At 44.6% G+C, this 20,747-nt stretch overlaps 1 protein-coding gene across 2 annotated transcripts in view; it reads right to left on the bottom strand.

Moving 5' to 3' along the window:
* Positions 1 to 20,747, bottom strand: part of LOC140185460 (ciliary microtubule inner protein 1-like) — a 206,316-nt gene that overhangs the window by 145,548 nt on the left and 40,021 nt on the right. Inside the window, exon 2 of one of the 2 annotated variants that reach the window (XM_072238818.1) lies at positions 8,362 to 8,445. The exons of the other annotated variant lie outside the window; for it this stretch is intronic. Within the exon in view, the coding sequence (XP_072094919.1) occupies positions 8,362 to 8,366 (5 nt within the window). The 5' untranslated portion in view covers positions 8,367 to 8,445. The remainder of the gene's footprint in view (positions 1 to 8,361; positions 8,446 to 20,747) is intronic. 2 annotated transcript variants of the gene reach the window in all.

Here is a 20,747-nt window from a genome sequence, read left to right as displayed (position 1 = left end):
ACTGCTGCGAAGTTAACAAATTTCATGAGCTATGGCGGTGATATTAAACCTGATTCTGCATGTGTGGGTTTCTTCAGGGTGCTCTGGTTTTCTCCCATGTTCCGAGGATGATGACTTAGCAGGTTAATTGTGCACAGGTGTGTAATTTGGCGTCATGGGCTCGTTGGGCTGGAAGGGCTTGTTACTGTGCTGTACCTGTGAACTAAATCAAAAGAACAATGTCCACGGGCTCATGGAGCGTTCCGAAGTCTGATGGTGCAGGGGAAAGGGCTGTTTCAAAAAGTTTTGACTGCGGGTCTCCCGGGCTTCTATACCTCCTCCCTGATGAGAAGAGGGCATGTGCCTGATGATGAGGCCCTTAACGGTGGATGCCTTTTTCCTGATGCCCTTTGAGAATATCCTCAATGGTGGGGAGGCTTTTGCTTCCTCCCTGGACCTGAGAGCCTCTTGTCCTTTCTCAGTCTCCTGCCACGTTGCGTGCACGATTTTGCACCTCCTGAAACCCTTTCGAACAGGCCACAGCAAAGCGTGCTTTTCCCTAGCAACGAAGCTGCTCAAGTGATCAGCTGCGTCAGCTGTGCTTCCGTCCGACCTTGCACCAATAGGGTTTGGTGTCTGGCCCTTCTTGATCTGAGGAGGGCACCTCGACCCAATTCTTTCAGAGGTTCTCCCTCCACTGATCCCACCTGTGGTTTTCTGGCATTTTCTGCTTTTGTTTGGAAGGATGGGGGGTGGGGGTGTAGGGGGTGAGTCCCATTGGTCTACCAGATACTGAAATGCCTGAAGAAAGTGGATGTGGAGAGGATGTTTTGGTTAGCAGAGTCTAGGATCTGAGGGCACAGCTTCAGGATAAAGCGACATCTACTTACAACCGAGACGAGGAGGAATGGAGAAGCTGTAGAACTTGTTGCCACAGAGGGCTGTGAAGGCCAAGTCATTGTGTGTATTTAAGGCAGTGATTGTTAAAGGGGTTATTGATTACTAAAGGGGTTGAGGGTTAAATGGAGAAGGTGGGAAAATGGAGCTGAGAAAAAAGTTCAACCATGGTTTGAAAACCGAGTGGACGTTATATAGGATCACATCAGATACAGAGACGAAAGAAGGGTCATTCAGCCGAAGTTTTTAATTTAACTATATTTTTCACTGGTGAATGCTGCTGTCATGACGTCATGTGCCTGTGATGTTGCTGCAAGTAAGTTTTACAGTGCACCGGTACCTATGTGTCCTTGTGCTTATGTCAATAAACCTGACTTAGACTTTGAACAGTAAGCAACACTCTGTGTTATCTAACCAAGATTCAATACACAGCAGGTTTTTCAAAATGTCCCTACTATTCAGTTCCCTCCATCTAGAAAGTAAACCCCATTGTTGCTTTTACTGCCTTTCTGAGCTTACAGGTCTGTAGCTCAACTGTCGGCAATTTGTGTACCTGTACCGTGGGCATTCCTCTTCTCTGTCCCCCAGCTAGCCACACAGCTTCCTAGTAACAAGTAACCTTTCTGCCAAGAGGTACTGCCTTATGTGGAAATTCATGTTCTCAATGACGGTCCATTCTGCAGGTTCACTGATGTGATTTTCGTTGCTGATTGCTGATTTTCAGTACTTCATCGCTGATTTTCAGTGCTCCTCCTCACCCCCAGACCTTACATTCAGCTCCGTATCATCCATTTCTGACAGAGAGAAGCTGCCAGCTAAAGAGAATGTTGTGTCACCAAATTCACCAAGAAATTCAGGTGAGAGAAGCCCAAAACGTTCTGTTATAGATAACCTAAACTTTCCCACACCTATGCAGTTTACCAGCAATCTAACTGATAAGTAGAAATGCTTCAAACAGCCATTCAATTTAAGAGGGATGATTGATAAATTTGTGGCCTCGGGTAGAAGGAGTCAATTTTAGAAAACCTAGCACATTTATTTTTCAACATAGTCCCCTCTTACATTTACACACTTAGTCCAGCGGTCGTGGAGCATACGGATCTTGGTCCTCCAGAAAGTGCCCACGGCAAGGGTGATTGATAAGTTCATGGCCTAAGGTAGAAGGAGATGGGTTATACAGCTGTCGTTATATGTACATGCAGTTCAACTCTTTGAGTGATTATGCAGAAAGTTTAATAACTCAATTCCGTCTACCTTAGGCCACGAACTTATCAATCACCCCTCATGAGTTATTAACCTCAAACTCTCTGCATAATCACTCAAAGAGTTGAACTGCACGTGCATGTAACGAGAGCAGTATAACTCATCTCCTTCTACCTTAGGCCACGAACTTATCAATCACCCCTGCCGTGGGCACGTTCTGGAGGTCCAAGATCCGTATGCTCCACGACCGCTGGACTAAGTGTGTAAATGTAGGAGGGGACTATGTTGAAAAATAAATGTGCTAGGTTTTCTAAAATTGACTTCTTCTGCCTTAGGCCACGAACTTATTAATCACCCCTCAAATATTTAATGGCCAGCATGAAGATTTGAAAGTGTCTATCTTTCTACACATAATTTGCGAAGATGTCATCTCTAGGAGTTTTCAAATTGATGAGTCTGCTCTTACACTGGATACGGATGAAAAAAATTTGTAAGTATTTTGTCCCAAGTAAAAACATAACATTTGAAAGATATACATTATTTTCCTGTGACCAGAACAAGGTGTTAGCTTTGACGAATACTTAGCTGAGCTACTTACACTGAGTAAGTCCTGTGAGTTTGGAAATTTGAGAGACTCACTAGTCAGAGACAAAATAGTGTGTGGATTCCCAGATAAAGCTCTCAGAGAAAGATTGCTCCGTGAAAAGGTTTAACACTGGAAAAGACTATGGATATGTGTAGGGCAGCAGAGACCACACAGTCTCAAGCTAAGTAGCTGTACAGTGTAGAAACATTAGTGCATGCTGTGAAAACCGAGCACAAGACGTTTCCTGAAGCAACAGCACAGCAAAGAGGAAGGCTCAAACAGTAAATGTGGAGGGAGGCACATCACAAAGACGTGTCCTGCATGTGGAAAGTCCTGCAATAATTGTGAGAGGAAAATCATTTTGCAAAGTGCTGCAAAGCTGGGACTACCAAGAGAAAGATACACACAGTTGGTAAGGACATTGAGGGTGTTTTGGTGGATTCTTTGCAAACTGCTGGTGTTGGTAATTGGAAACAGTTGTTCCAGTGACTCTGAATGAGACAGTAATTCCACTCAATCTCAACACCGGATACCAGGTGATTCTGTTATCCATCGATGATTACAAGACACTCACAATAAAGAGCAAGATTTACCGAGTGAAGTTAAAAGTGACAGGCTGCACTGGAGAGAACATTCCAGTAAAAGGAGGCTGTGTAGTGACCTTCAAGCACAAGGGGCAGCACCTAAAGGCACAGCTACTGATTGTAGAAAAAAGAGTACAGGCTCAACCTAGTGGCTTCACAACCCAAAGATGACCACATAATACTTACGGAAGAGTATGCAGACGTCTTTAAAGGGTTTGTATATTTACATGATGTAACTTGAGAAACCTGTAACAGCACCCATGAGAGCACCAGAGAGGTTATGCAAGAGAAGCACAAGAACTCCAGTTTCCATAGATGTCCACACCAGCTACACCACCATGACAACCAGGATGCCAGTGCTGAACAGAGTGATCATGATCTGGAAGTCACCAGTCTTGCTTCCACATCATGCAGCTTTGCTTCAAAATCTGTCTCTCATCGACTTCCAGTTAAAGCCCAGAAATCAAAAATATCACCACAATCCTCACCGAAGTAGAAGAGGAAAAATAAAAAAGGAAGATGGGGAGGCCACGCAGTCCCCAAGATCAGAACAGCTGCACCAGTTCAACACAAGCTGACAGGAGGAGTTGCTATCTATGATACGCAGCCAACAGAAGGAGCTCTGTGAGTTGAGACAGGATCCGTCGGAACTTGTGATGTGGGGGAGCTGGTGACATGCACTCAGGTTGAGCAGAAGCCATGAGTTGGGCACACATGCTCGTGTGGCGCTAGAGCCATTAATTTTAAATAAAGATGTGCTAGCGTTTTTTACCCACGTGGTTTGCCTTTATTAAGAACAAACGTAACAGTTATCATGGACTTCCCTGCTCTCTATGTCCTTCATACATGCCCATTCTTCACTCAGTGCCGCGAGGGCAAGCATTCCTCAGCCAGAGGTAACTTGATGGCATAAACACAAAATAAATTCTGCAGATGCTGGAAATGCAAAGCAGCATGCACAAAATGCCGGAGGAACTCAGCAGTTCAGGCAGCATCTATGGAAATTAATAAACAATCGACGTTTTGAGCTGAGACCCTTCATCAGGACTGGAAAGGAAGGTGGAAAATGCCAGAATAAGAAGATGGAAGGAAGGGACGTAGGACAAGCTAGAAGATGATAGGTGAAGTCAGGTGGATAGGCAAAGGAGGGATGAAGTAAGAGACTGGGAGGAGATAGGTGGAGAAGGCAAAGAGCTGGAGAAGAAGGAATCTGATAGGAGAGGGGAGTGGGCCATGGAAGAAAAGAAAGGAGGAGGGCACCAAGGGAGGTGATAGGCAGATGAGGAGAAGAGGTAAGAGGCCAAAGTGGGGAATAGAAGAAGGGGGAAGAGAGAGGAGAAAAATTAGCCAGAAGTTTGAGAAATTGATGTTCATGCCATCAGGTTGGAGGCCATCCAGACGGAATATGAGGTGTTGCTCCTCCAGCCTGAGAGTGGCCAGGCCTCTCGTCCACCATCTTATTCTGGCATTTTCCCCCTTCCTTTCTAGTCCTGAGGAAGGGTCTTGGCCTGAAACATCAAATGTTTATTCATTTCCACAGATGCTGCCTGAACATCTGAGTTCCTCCAGCATTTTGTGTGGGTTGCTCAGTAATTTGATGAGGTGTTTTTAACAGAAGCATTTAGTCAGACTTTCCCCTGAGGGGTGGCACAGGAACAGGAGGAGCTAATCAGGAATGTCACAGCCGATTGAACAGCATTGTTGTCAGATTCCTGAACACCTTTAAGATTGTTTACTGTATCTGACTCTGTGATGCTGCTGCAGATAAGTTTTCTTTATTGCATCTGTGCACACGTACTTGTGCAGATGGCAACAGACTCGACTTTAACCTTAACTTTGAAGTTATAGCCACAGCTCAGTCATTGAGTTACTGGGTTGGAAGTTCAGCAGCATTGTGGGGAACTGAGGTCAAACCTCCAGGGCAATCAAGACATCTAAGTTCAGGAATTGATGTGGAATTTTAAAAAGTGGTCATTAATAATGTTGCTGTAAAAGCTACCTTTCTTCAGGGAGGGAATTCTGATATGTTTTAGGTAGAACTCCAACCCTCCAATCTGGTTCACTCTTAAGTATACCATTCTGTTCAAGGTGATTAGAGGTGGGTGGTACTGCGAAGATATTCAGATCCTGAACAATGGATACATTATTTAAGCTAGCAGTCTAATTTTTAAAATTTTGCTTAGCTAACCTTGGCATTGTTTATAGGGAATGGGGGTTTCCACAATTTTTCCCAAAGCTCCCAGTGAACTGGACAAGAGCCGTTGTTCCTCTGTTTGTGAGGGTCTGTGGTCCTTCTCAAAGGGAGGGTTTTCCAGAAGCTAGGAAGATGCATTCAGCATGCTTTCAGCGGCAGCTCTGTCACTGACTATGGTCGTGTCAAGAGCTGAGCATAATACTCAAGGCAGCCAAGTCCGTCACCTGAGTGTAGAAATAAAATCCTAGCAGTATCCATTTTGAATACATAAAGCAAACAGCTTTCAGATAGCATTTTGTGTATCCCCACAATACACAACAGCACTTCAGATCCAGTATCATACTTTGAAAGTGTAGCACTATCGTAACATATGCATCATCAGCAGTGACTTAGAGAGACAGAGTCACAGAACACAGAAACATTCCCTTCGGCCCACTGAGTCCATACTGATCTCCAACTACTTACTTTCCCCCACTCCCATCGGCTCTCCCCAGTCTCTACCACAGACTTACCCACATCCAACATTTTAGGAACAGCTTCTTCCCCTCTACCATTGGATTTCTGAATGGTTCATGAAACCGTGAACAGTAAATCGCCATCCCTCTTTTGCACTATTGATTTATTAACTTTTCATTATGAATAACAGTGATTTTTATGTTTTGCTCTGTTGTGCTGCCACAAAACAACATATGGCTAATAGGAGGGGGCATGATTTTAAAGATTGAAGGAAAGAATAGGGGGATGTTAGGAGTAAATTTTTTACACAGAGAGTGGTGGGTGTGTGGAACGCTTTGCCAGGGGTGGTGGTAGAGGCAGATACATTAGGAATATTTCAGAAACTCTTAGATGGGCACGTGGATGATAGAGACAAAATGAAGGGTTATGTAGGAGGAAAGAGTTCTGTAGCCTCATGTGACCCTGTGCATTGGCAACACCATACCAGGTAGGAATGCGACCAACCAGAATGCTTATTGTTTGAGAGAGGGATCGTGAATCTGTGAAATTCGTTGCCACAGGCAGTTGTTGAGGCCAAGTCTCTATGTATATTTAAGGCAGAGGTTGACAGATTTTTGATTGGTCAGGTCATGAAGGGGTATGGGGAGAAGACAGGAGATTGGGGCTGAGAGGGAAAATGGATCAGCTCTGATGAAATGGTAGAGCAGACTCGATGAACCAGATGGGTTAATTCTGCTCCTATGTCTTATGGTCTTAGTAACTGGATCACAGGGAGATTCGAGCTGCTCCTGGCAGCCATGCGAGGGATTGTGTAATTCAAGGGACAGTATCTCCAATGGCGTGCCACAGCGTTTCGAGCATCATCCTGCATGACCTGTCCTACAGAATCTGCCCTCTCAGTGGGATGTACAGGTCACATGGAGGTGGAGTAGGCTGACACCAGATAGTGCAATCTGCAACTGTCACAGAGTGGATACTGACTGATGGTGTTACCGAGCACCAAATAACCTGCTGTCATCCTCCCAACTCGTAAACAGACCAGAGACCACGTGTGGCCCGCGTACCACAATATTCCCTGTTACACCAGAGTCCCTGCTGGTCCTTGCAGAAGTTGTACTGCACCTGGGGAAATATTCTGGACCAGACCTCCATGTTACTACTTTTCCAAAAACCTTTGCCGTTCTCTTGGCTAATCCTTCAACAGCTCTGGTGTGGCTCATCCAAACATGCAAGACCATAGCCTTTCCTGATAGTCCACGTGCCCTTTCCTCTCGTGCTTGCCGGAATCCCTAAGTTCCCTGCAGTTAACCCTCCCTTTGCCGCTCATTCGGTGCTCCCATCCAATTTGATTCCAAGTCCTCCCTTCCTGGTGTCTCCCAGTTCATTACGTGTACTGAATTTCCAGGAGATCTCTTTGACCAATGTAAGTTCCTGATTCCCTCCTGGCTGGTGAATCTCCTCAATGATTGGGACAGAGAAGAAAAGGATGGATGAGATAAGTGAGTTACTCTGAGTGACTCGCAATGTCCAAGTGTATTCCCTTTCTCCCTTCAGCACTGATATTGAATATCAACAGGCATTCAGGCTAGCTTCCTCACTGGAATTGATTCTTCTATCCTTTGGGATGGCAACTCCTTCCCTGGACTGAACCCCCACCAACACCTGCAGGAGGTCCTCATTTCCTTAAGATCTACCTCTACCTCAGATAGATCCTTAAGATCTATCTCACTTGGTGTTAGGCAGGGAGTTATGTATTTAATATTTCAGTGACATTGTAAATATATTGTTTGATTCAGCATTCTTTCTTGTTTAAATAATTCATTACAGGTTATATGTAAAAGTAAGTGAATGGCATACGTCATCATGCCACCATGTCAAAAGTACACACCTCGCTTAAAGTAAAAAACAAAGTTATACTTGCATTCCAGACTCCCTTGTTTTCCTTCCAAGTAGTTTTATGCTTTGGAGTTACAAAACATAACAGTGGTGACAAGGAAGATTTAAACGAATCTGTGACAACTACCTACCTGTTGAAGCACAGCGAGACATTAGACATTTTCAAACAAGCACAGCAGGTCTTCTTTGCAAGAGAAGACATTCGAGTTTTAAAAAAAGTCACGGAGCAGACAAAATTTGTGGGTTCATAAGCAATGAGTACCAGGTGAATAAAATAATAAATAAAAAAGCAGATATGGCTGGCTACATTGGTGGATGCTTTAAGGCCAAAGGACACATCACAGTTGCAATCCTTTTTAGGATTTGTCAACTACTATAACAGGTTCCTGTAAACCTGGCTACTGAGCTCCACCCCTTGAATTCATGACTACAGATCTGGAAGAAATAGCAATGGACAAAGCTGTACGAGGTGGCTTTCAAAGAGGTAGAGTAAATGGTGACATCAGACACAGTACTCACACATTATGATCCAAATTTTCCAGTGAAGGTTGCTTGCGATGCCTCACCTCATGGTGTAGATGCAGTCATGCCACGTGCTATGTATGATGAAAGTGAACACCCAATAGCCTTTGCATCACGTTCCCTTACTGCTGCAGAGAAAAATTAAAGATTGACAGAGAGGCCTTGAGTCTGGTTTGGGGTGTGAAACATTTCAACCAGTACTTGTATGGCAGAGATTACCCTCATTACTGATCGTCAACCACCGGTGCCCATTTTCAATCCACAGAGGGTGTTCCACTAACAGCAGGAGCACGAATGCAGAGATGGGCTCTGTTCCCTGGGGGGCACAATGACAAGATCGATTTCAAGAAGACGACTAAGCATGGAAATGCTGATGGAGCATATTGGAGAAAAGGAAAAAAAAGGTGGCCAGAGCTGACAAAACCACCTCCTGCAGTCTCACAGTGAACTCCTACAACATCACCAAGGAGGCCCCAGAACCCACGATTGTTTCACAGCCACAAGTCTCACCCACCAAGCAGAGTGACCCTCTTGTCAGGAAAGACATTAACTCACAAGAGTAAGGAATCTTTTTCAGTGATTAAATCTTTAGCCCTGAATGGGGACAATTTTAAATTTACTATGCTGTAGATGTCAGTATATAGTAGTTGTATTAAATATTGTAACAAATATATGTTTTTTTGGGAGAGAGAGGGAGAGAGTGTGTTAAGGTGCCTAAGACTTTACCACTGTCCTGTAGCAATTTTATGTATTGCACTGTACTGCTGCCACACAAAAAGACATCTATCTCCAACCATTTTGTGGTCCATCCTTGCTCTGTCTCTGTCTGTTCTTCGCAGCTGATCTGTCTTGTAGAACACACACAAAATTCTGGAGGAGCACAGCAGGTCAGGCAGCATCAATGGACGGGAATAAGCAGTCAATGTTTTGGGCCAAGACCCTTCATCAGGACACAAGAGATTCCGCAGCATCTGCAGAAACTCTTGTGTCTATGACCGATCTTCTCATCCAGCACTCTACTTGTCTGTACCTCTCTCTTTCCATATATCACTATTTATATTCGAATTCGTGTGTCTACAGTACCTGTTTACTTCTTTCACTTACCATCAAAGATCCCTACCATCCAGGCCATGCCATCTTCTCACAGATACCATCCAGCAGGAGATACAGAGACCTAAAGTCCCACATTGCCAGGTTCAAGAACAGCTATTTTCCTTCAAACGTTTGGTTCATGAGCTAATCCCACACAACCCTAATCATTATGGCAAAGTAGCAACACCATGGCCAATGTCGACCACTTTGCTCTACACTGGATTTTGTTTTGCTCTAGTTGTGTTCTTTACTGTAAAAATACATAATTTATGGTCACTTTATGTTTCTCTTATGAATGTTGTGCCTCTGATGGTACGTAGCTGTGGAGTTGATGTAAGTAAGCTTCTCTTAGCATTTGTGCACACGTGTACTTGTGCAATGACAATAAACTTGAATTTGACTTTGTCTTCTCTATGCCCTTCCATATGGGTGTACATGTCCACTTCTTTATATATGTATCACTGAGCTTCTTTCTCTTGCTATATCTCTATCACTCCTTATTTCTCTTCCTTCTCTCTGCATCTGCTTCTCTCTATCCCTGTTTTCTACCCCTCACTCTGTCCCCATCATACTATGTTCCTCTTTCTCACCGTCTTTCTGTCATCCCCACCTCCCTCTCCAGAGCAGACTTAGTCAAGGTGACTTAACTATCTGACTGACTTCATGAAATGTGTCACACGAAACGAAAATAATCCCTTCCAGCCAGGAAGTGAACCTTTTCCTGTCTGGCACACTCACCCTGGGGCATAGTTTGCTTGCTGACCAGTGCGTCTGCTGGTGAGGACTAGGGGTGATGTGTCTGGAGCAGGAATTCAATTGGCTATTACACAGGATGCAAACCAATAGCAGTGAGATTTACAGTGGAACCTGCTCAGTCATTACACAAAGGAAATTCATCACAGCCTGACAGATAACTGACAAGTTTTGATGCTTTCTCACTTGTGTGTGGCAATCATTTTCAGTAATAAATTTACTTTATGCAACAATGGTGAATTGAAGTCCAGTGCATCAAGTATGTTACATTGTGTTTGTAATGCAAGGCCTAGTTGGAATATAGAGGGTTATGTGGCTTGCATTAACCTGCATCAGCCTGGGAGAGATGCCAGCAAGGAGATTGGGTCTCCAGGCAGAACATTTCAGATGCATTCCCTTCCATATATTCCCATTTGGAATGGGCATAGATTCCAGTATACTCTCAGATAGATGGAATTTATTTGATGAAGCTGGGATTTCAATTGCAATCAAATTTAGTTCTGGTCACCTCATTGTAAAGAGGACGTGGAAGCCTTAGAGAGGGTGCAGAGGAGATTTACCAGCACGCTTGCTTGGATTAGAGAGTACATGTCATGAGGAAAGGTTGAGTGAGCTCGGGCTTTTCTCTTTACAGCCTTGGAGGATGAGAGGCAATTGACAGAGGTGTATATGATAATAAGAGGCATAGATCAAGTGGACGGCCAGTGCCTTTACCCCAGGGTGACAGTGGTTAATATCAGAAGAAACCCTTTTAAGATGAGTGGAGGAATGTTTAAGAGAGATGTCAGAGGTAGGGTTTTTTACACAGAGTGTAAAAAGGAGCGTGGTGCATGTGTGGAGTGCACTGTCAGAGGTGGCGGTAGAGGCTGATACACAGAACATAGAACATAGAAATCTACAGCTCATTACAGGCCCTTCGGCCCACAATGTTGTGCCGACCATGTAACCCACTCTGGAAGCTGCCTAGAATTTCCCTAGTGCGTAGCCCTCTATTTTTCTAAGCTCCATGTACCTATCTAAGAGACTTTTAAAAGACTCTATTGTATCTGCCTCTACCACTAGCGCCAGCAGTGCATTCCATACACCCACCACTCTCTGTGTGAAAAAACTTACCCTCGACATCCCCTCAATACCTATTTCCAAGCCCCTTAAAACCATCCCCCCTCATGTTAGCTATTTCTGCCCTGGGAAAAAGCCTCTGACTTTCCCACAATCAATGCCCCTCATCAGCTCATACACATCTGTCAGGTCAACTCTCATCCTCCCTTGCTCCAAGGAGAAAAGGCCAAGTTCATTCAATCTATTCTCATAAGATACACCCTCCAATCCAGGCAACATCCTTGTAACTCTCCTCTGCACTCTCTCTATAGTATCCACATCCTTCCTGTAGTGAGGTGACCTGAACTGAACACAATACTCCAAGTGGGGTCTGAACTCAGTCCCATGGTTGATGAAGGCCGACATTCCACAGGCCTTCTTAACAACACTGTTTACCTGTGCAGCAGCTTTGAGCGTCCTACGAACAGGGACCCCAAGATCTCTCAGATCCTCCCTACTGCCAAGAGTCTTACCATTAATACTATATTCTGTCTTCAAATTTGACCTACCAAAATGAACTACTTCACATTTATCTCCATCTGCCACTTCTCAGCCCAGTTCTGCATCCTATTGATGTCCCGCTGTAATCTCTGACAACCTCCAGACTATCCACAACACCCCCAACCTTTGTGTCATCAGCAAATTTACTAAACCACCCTTCTACTTCTTCATCTAGGTCATTTATACATTCAGGAAATTTAAGAAACTCATTGATAGGCACATAAATGAAAGAAAACTGGAGGCTTATGAGCTGTGTAGGAGGGAAGTGATCGGCTGATTGTGGAGGAGGTTAAAAGGTCAGCACAACATCATGGGCTGAAGGGCCTGTACTGTTCTATGTTCTATGGAATTTAGCTCTGATTTCCATTTGCCTTTGTTGATCTCATGATGTTCCTAAGTAATTTCTTGTAGTATTTTACAGTGTAGTCCCTGTTGTAATGTGGGAAATGCAGAAGACAATTTATACAGAGGAGATCCCACGAAGAAAAGCAAGATAATGCTAAGTACATTGGTTTGAACACGCATATTGTTAAGATATCAAGGAAAGTCTCCCACTTTTCATCGAGTAGCGTCTTCAACATCTTTACATTCTGTGGGACGTGACTGGATTTAGAGAGTCATTGACTGATATCCGTGGCATTAGCTGCAGGGCAGCATAGAGAAGGGCAGACAGGATCCTCTGCTCAGATCTCTGGACCAGAGCCCCAGGTTGGCTGCAAAACTTACCCATATACACCAGAGAGAATCGCAGGGGCAATTTTTCCAGCTTTTGCCCAAGTGGGAAGAGACACAGCAAGGCAGGGTTTCTGGGGGAAGGGGTGATATCAGTGGGCACAAGTGTGACCATGGTGTAGTGCACATGGTACACACACACACACACACACACACACACACACACACACTCTAACCTATGCACACAAATACACCCTCAGATGTACACACACACGCAGCAATTATAGGCCATATCTCGGGTAATGATGAGTTTGAGTACAGAGAGGAAATTAAGAACCTGGTGGCATGGTGCGAAGACAATAACCTATCCCTCAACGTCAGCAAGACGAAGGAATTAGTTGTTGACTTCAGAAGGAGTAGCGGACCGCACAACCCCATTTACATCGGTGGTGTGCAAGTGGAACAGGTCAAAAGCTTTAAGTTCCTCGGGGTCAATATCACAAATGACGTGACTTGGTCCAACCAAGCAGAGTTCACTGCCAAGAAGGCCCATCAGCGCCTGAGAAAACTAAAGAAATTTGGCCTGTCCCCTAAAACGCTCACTAATTTTTATAGATGCACCGTAGAAAGCATTCTTCTAGGGTGCATCACAACCTGGTATGGAAGTTGTCCTGTCCAAGACCGAAAGAAGCTGCAGAAGATTGTGAACATGGCGCAGCACATCACACAAACCAATCTTCTGTCTGAGGACTCACTTTACACCACACGCTGTCGGAGCAGTGCTGCCAGGATAATCAAGGACACGACCCACCCAGCCAACACACTCTTCGTCCCTCTTCCCACCGGGAGAAGGCTCAGGAGCTTGAAGACTCGTACGGCCAGATTTAGGAACAGCTTCTTTCGAACTGTGATAAGACTGCTGAACGGATCCTGACCCGGATCTGGGCCGTACCCTCCAAATATCCGGACCTGCATCTCGGTTTTTTCGCACTACCTTACATTCCATTTTTCTATTTTCTATTTATGACTTATAATTTAAATTTTTAATATTTACTAATTTTTACTATTTTAAATATTTTAATATTTAATATTTGTAATCCAGGGAGTGGGAAGTGCGGAATCAAATATCGCTGTGATGATTGTATGTTCTAGTATCAATTTTTTGGCGACAATAAAGTATAAAGTATAAAGTCTTGTACTCACTGGAATTTAGAAGAATGAAGGGGGATCTCATTGAAAGCCTACTGAATATTGAAAGCCTGGATAGAGTGGATGTGGAGTGGATGTTTCCAATAGTGAGGGAAGGTAGCACCAGAGGGCATAGCCTGAGAATACAAGGATAGCTCTTTAGAACAGAGAAAAGGAGAAATGTTTTAACTAGAGGGTGGTGAATCTGCAGAGTCATTTGCCACAGCTGTCGAGGCCAAGTCATTGGGTATATTTAAAGCAGAGGTTGATAGGTTCTTGATTAGTAAGGGTGTCGAAGATTACAGAGAGAATACAGGAGAATAGGTTTGAGAGGGAAAATAAATCAGCCATGATCGAATGGCAGAGCAGAATTAATGTGCTAATTCTGCTCCCATGCTTATGGTCTTATGGTCTTACACGTGTGCACACGCACGTGAGTGTACACATGCACAAACAAACATAGACAGTCGCATAATCCACACGTCTGTTACAGGACAAGGATGAGTCAGTCCCAGTGACTGAACCGGGATGTTCAGCAGTTTCACAGCAGCACCCACAAACTCCTTGTCCCTGTCACATCCCTGGTACTGCCTGAAATAGCCCCCGCCCACCTGGTAGTTAGATTCCTCGGGTGGCAAGTTGAACGTCACTTTACAGACCACAGTGGTGATTATCACATAAATTACCGCCCAGCCCAACCATCTGTAGCTCTGCTTCAAACTCCAACACAACGGTGCATCCCTTGGCATTGTCTTACCTACTTACATCAAACCACAGCAATAAAGCCCCTCAAACCTTCCCAGTCTCCCAGTCATATTGTGACTAATCTGATTGCCATCCACCAGAGTAACTATTCATAAACACAGGAAATTCTGCAGATTTCACGCACATCTGCTCTCACTCCATCCTCCCGCCACCCCACTAGGAATAGGGTTCCCCTGGTCCTCACCTACCACCCCACCAGCCTCCAGGTCCAACATATTATTCTCCGTAACTTCCGCCACCTTTCCCTCCCCCCTTCTCTCTGCTTTCCGCAGGGATCGCTCCCTACGCGACTCCCTTGTCCATTCGTTACCCCTCCATCCCTCCTCACTGATCTCCCTCCTGGCACTTATCCGTGTAAGTGGAACAAGTGCTACACATGCCCTTACACTTCCTCCCTTACCACCATCCAGGGCCCCAAACAGTCCTTCCAGGTGAGGCAACACTTCACCTATCAGTCAGCTGGGGTGATATACTGCGTCCGGTGCTCCCGATGTGGCCTTCTATATATTGGCGAGACCCGACATAGACTGGGAGATCGTTTCGCTGAACACCTACGCTCTGTCCACCAGAGAAAGCAGGATCTCCCAGTGGCCACACATTTTAATTCCACATCCCATTCCCATTCTGATATGTCTATCTACGGCCTCCTCTACTGTAAAGATAAAGCCACACTCAGGTTGGAGGAACAACACCTTATATTCCATCTGGGTAGCCTCCAACCTGATGGCATGAACATTGACTTCTCTAACTTCCGCTAATGCCCCACCTCCCCCTCATACCCCATCCGTTATATATATACCCACATTCTTTCTCTCTCTCTCCTTTTTCTCACTCTGTCCCTCTGACTATACCCCTTACCCATCCTCTGGGCTTTTTCCCCCCTCCCCCTTTTCCTTCTCCCTGGGCCTCCTGTCCCATGATCCTCTCATATCCCTTTTGCCAATCACCTGTCCACTTGGCTCCATCCCTCCCCCTCCTGTCTTCTCCTATCATTCTGGATCTCCCCCTCCCCCTCCAACTTTCAAATCCCTTACTAACTCTTCCTTCAGTTAGTCCTGACGAAGGGTCTCGGCCTGAAATGTCGACTGTACCTCTTCCTAGAGATGCTACCTGGCCTGCTGCGTTCACCAGAAACTTTGATGTGTGTAGATTCTGCAGATGCTGGAAATCCAGAGAAACACACCCAAGGAGAAGGCTAAGGAAGGAGTAAGAGGGGAGCCGAAATAGGGAATGGTGAAAGAGAGAAGAGGAATAACTTTTTTACCTACTCGCCTGTGAAGAACCTACATATTAATTTTGTCCTTAAGAATATTCAACAGCTCTCATTGAAAAGAAGTCTGAAGTGTCACACCTTTCTGAGAGAAAATATTTAATTTTGTCTTTGCTTTAATGGGTGAGCCTTTTTGAACAGCAACACATAGTTTAAGGTTTTTTCCTGAGGAAACTTTCTTTTGTCATTTGCGCTGCCATTCAAGTCTCCTCAAGTCTTCTAAACCCCAGGAAATGTGAGCCTATGCTGTCAAAACCCATCCTTTCCATTCCAGGGATCAGCCTAGTAAACCTCCCATTGACTCCCGGGAATCTCCTGGCCCACGGCCACTCAGAATGCAGAGGGAGTATTGGGACCTCCAACTCATGGCCAGGATCACTCAGAGGCCCAGCATGACCGACAGGGTGTCCTCTTAAAACTTATTGTTTTCCTGCTCCGCACTTTCTCTGCAGCTTTCACACTTCATTCTGCATTGTTATTGTTTCGCCTTGTTCTACCACGATGCACTGTGTAATGATCTGACCTGTGTGAACAGTATGCAAGACAAACTTTTCACTGTATCTCAGTACATGTGACCATAATAAACCAATTCCACTTCTAGCTCCAATTTCCCAGATCTGAAGAAGGGTCTCTGACTTGAAACATTATCTTTCCATGAATGCTACCTGACCTACTGAGTGTTTCTGAAACTTTCTGGTTTTATTTTTGAAGGAGTGCACCACCTCACAAATGATCCACCTCCTTCTCTCCCAGCCACCCCTTCTCCCACCTGACGAAGAATCTATGATCGCCCTATTGGCTTCCTCAAGCGCCTCAGCATCCATGAAGCAAGAGTGGAGGGAAGTCAATTTCCACCCTAAGAGACTACCTTACCAAAATATTATCCGTCTGTCCCTGTCCCACAAGGAGCCGAAACACCCTTGACCACTGCTAAACATACAATGAAGATGCCTACTGAGCTACCTCCCCATCTGCACTTTAGTAAATCAGGCCATCAAGTTCTGTTCCTTCTTCCTGCATACATACCAAAGCTGAAACACAAGGACCCAGTCAGAAAGTTGACAGGAGCTGGTCTGAGGACAGAGGTAGATGAATGGCTTCATGACGCTTTGAATCGGTAACCTGGTCTGTGTCGGAAGTCCCAGCTGCCAGCCTAGGTGGGTGTATCTGCACCATCACGGATTTAACAGCAAGCGTATTGAGGAGTGTGTACCAAAGTGGGCATTCAAGAACCCATGGAAGAACTGTGAGACCCACTCCGTACTGAAGTGCAGATCAGCTGGTGGAGGTAGTTATGGGCATTTTTACACTGGCAGTAATGAGAAGAGGGTTCTCACCTGGAGGGTGAGCGTCCTTCATGGTGGATGCCACCTTTCGATGTCCTCGATGGCAGGGAGGCTTGTGTCCTTGATGGGCTGGAATTGAGGATTAAAGTTAACAGGAATTTTGGGATCATTACAAACCCTGGATACAAGATTAGAAAACTTCTACTTCACTTGGAAGGACCATTTAGGGCCCCTGGTTGGTGCAAAAGGTAGAGGGGAGCAGACAGGTGCTGCATTTGAGGGTTTGTGGGATGGGGCGAGCTGGGTTGGGTTGGAAGAGTGGACTAGGGAGTCACAGGGTAAGTAGTTCTTGTGAAGCATGGAAAGGGGAGGAGAGGAGATAACGTGACTGGAGTAGGGTATGCAATATATTTTGGTACGCTACTGGATAACGTGATCACCTAGCAGCATTGTCAAATACAAGAAACTACAGGTGCTATGAATCTGGAGCAACACACTCAAAGCGTTGGAAGAATTCAACGGGTCAGGCAATATCTGAAGAGATGAATGAACAGTCTATATTTTGCATATAGATCCTTCATCTGGAGCAGTGTCTGAGAACTCAGCTTCCTCGTGCCTGGCTTTGTATCACTGTCCTTTCCCCCATTTGTTAAACCACACCCCTCCGTTCCTTCGCTCCCTCTTTCACTGATTTTGCTTTAGAGGTCTGTACTTCAGGTTCACCTTCCCCCTCCACTCCCCTAGAACCTTGGCCTACAGGCTGTCTGTGCCAGGAGTACAACTGACCAAGTGGGCCACAATCCACTGCCAGCTTGGGTTCAGTCTCTCACTGCTCGGTCTCGAGTAAAGTAGCCAGACATTAATTTTGCAGGAAAACCAAGCTGTGGGATTGCTGCTACCCCACACAAATGGGAGGCTTAATTGCAGTTACTATGATAACAAAGTTTCTGCTGGCTGTGCACTGCCCAAGTGCCCAGGGAGTGTGTACCAGAATGGCAGCCACCTGTATAGTGGCTCTGCGACCTTTGGGTAGGGTGGATCACACAACAAACACCACCACACGCAGCAAGTAGAATGCTGAAACCATGCCAACGTGTTCGGCATTGACATAACATACACAATGGATCTATTTTTCTTTTCTTTTCAAATCTTTTTATTATTATTATCCAAAATTAACAAGAGTACTTCAAAGTAGGCAACACTTACAATGTCTCAAGAAAAAAAAACATTGTTTTAAAGATTGAAAAAATTTTGGTGACAAAAAAAAAGAGAAAAACAACCCACTACTAAAGCAAAGAAAGGTGAGGGAAAAAAACCCATTAGGTGTTCAACCCCGGAGCCATGCATCATACAAAAGCTTCTAAAGATAAACATCAAACCACCAGCAAGAAAAAAAAATGTACCAAAAAATTTACAATTAGATCATAGAGGAAATCTATCAATTAACTCAAATGATAGTAATGAGCAAATGAACCCCACCTTTTCTCAAAATCAAACATAGGTTCAAAGGTTTGACTTCTAATTTTCTTCAAACTAAGACATAGCATCACTTGAGAGAACCATTGTGACAAAATGGAAGCCAACATATCCTTCCACTTTAACAAAATGGTTCTCCTAGCTATCAATGTAACAAATACAATAACACGTTGGTCAGACACAGAGATACCGTGGATATTTTGAGGAATTTTCCAAAAAGCACAGTTAATTTGTTAGGTTGTAAATTAATTTTAACTGCTTTAGAAATTGTCGAAAAAACTGACTTCCAGAACTGTTCCAGTATAGAACGGGACCAAAACATATGTGTCAGTGTAGCTGTCTCAGTTTTACATCTATCGCAATATCTATCAACATTAGGAAACATTTTAGACAGTCTCTCCTTCGTCAAATAGTAACGATGTACAAATTTAGATTGAATCAGTGAATGATTAGCACAGATCAAAGAAGAGTTAACAAACCTCAGAATCTGCGTCAGATCTAATTTTACTCCCAAAGAACATTACCCCAATCCAACAACTTCACAGTCACCTTTATTGATAGTAGTTTTTGGTTATGATTACTTTTTTTTAAATTAAATCAGTTTTTTGTGAAATGAACACAGGAAGGATCTAGAAGGTATGGAGAAGGTGCAGAGGAGATTTACCAGGATTGCCCAGATTAGAGATGTACCTTATGAGAAAAGGTTGAGCGAGCTCGAGGTTTTCTCTTTGGAGTAACAGAGGATGAGAGATGACTCGATAGATTATCTCTGGTGTAAGATTGTGAGTGGCATAGGCAGAGTGGATAACTAGCACCTTTTCCCGAGGGTGACAATGGCTCAACGGCTAATACCAGAGGAAATCCTTTTAAGGTGAGTGGAAGGTACAGCTGTTTTGTTTTTACACAGAGTGGATGGGTCACTGAAGTAGGGGTGGTGGTGGAGGCTGTTACAATGGGGACATTTAAGAGACTCTTAGATATGCGCATGGATGTAAGAAAAATTGAGGGTTATGGTCAGTGTAGGAGGGAAGTATTAGCTTGGTTATAGAGTAGGTGAAAAGGTCACCACAACATAGTGAACCAAGGGACCTGTTCTGTGCTGCACTGTGCCTGTAGGTTCTGTGTTCTGTGGTTTCAGGGCTAGTAACCGGACAGCACACCCCACTGGATATAAAATTGGTACACATCCTAACATGATCAGAAGCATTAAGAGATTTGTCAGAGATACAGTGAAAAACTTCGTTTTGCAAGTCATTGATACAGATCATTTCGCAGCATCAGTACAAGAGAAAAGCAAAAGCAGAATGCAGAATAAACTGTTACACCGAGAAAGGACAAAGTACAAGTTATTATCAATGTAAATATGCAGTTTACAACCCTGAGGTTGGTCTTTCCCACAGACAGTCACGAAACAAAGAAACGCCATGGAGCCTGGTGTTCAAAGAAAAGCATCAAGCCCCCAATGCACAAAAAAAAGCAAATCATGCAAATGGCAAAAATAGAGCAAAAACGCAGATTATAAAACTCATAATCGAAAGGATCCAGGCATCCTCAGTTCAGCTCAGTGTTCATTATCTGCAGTCTGCCCTGATTTAAAATCACCAAAACAGTACCAAAAAAAGGAACACCCAGAAACCAGAAACACATCATCACATGAACTACAGAGTCCGATCAACAAACCACATCAATCAAACTTTGGCCAGGACCCAGGATTTTGGCACCATCCTCTGACAACATGGAGGGAGAGAGAGTCCATTCAAATGTAGGGACCTTCCTTCCTCTGGGAGCAGCAGGGTGACCCTCACATGCAGACACCTTCCTGATGAGATCGGTGAGAAATGGACTCAGTCATGGCTTACGTTCCATCCCCAGGCCTCTTGGCCTTGAGGCTGCACGGTCCCTGAAATCTCCTCGGAATGTCAGATCAATTAATCAGCCTGAAAGCACTCAACCAAAATTTAGATCACAGGCTCCGACAGGAGCAGAACCACATTTGAAAGAAAAAGTTGTAAAAGAAGTGAAAATGCAGTTCTGTGAACCGCCTGGAGGGTGTCGCCCTTGGAAAGAGCGAAGCAGGAAAACAATAAGGTGCAAAGCTTTAGTGATATCTGCTTCACCTTGCTACCTATGGAGGCGAATGTGGAGGAGGTGAGTAATCGTTCCCAACAGAGGCCAAAGGGTCAGCGATCGCTCCCAATTGAGACCAGTTAGCGGTTGCTCCCAACAGAGGCCAGAGGGTCTGTTATCACTCCCAACAGAGGTCAAACAGTCAGCAATTGCTCCTAACGGAAGCCACCAGGGTGATTGGACCAGGCATGAGTTCTGAGCC

The sequence above is a fragment of the Mobula birostris genome, chromosome 2, assembly GCF_030028105.1.
Source record: "Mobula birostris isolate sMobBir1 chromosome 2, sMobBir1.hap1, whole genome shotgun sequence".
Taxonomy (NCBI): domain Eukaryota; kingdom Metazoa; phylum Chordata; class Chondrichthyes; order Myliobatiformes; family Myliobatidae; genus Mobula; species Mobula birostris.
Note: the sequence above shows the minus strand (reverse complement) of the source record. Positions and strands in the feature narration are given on the sequence as shown.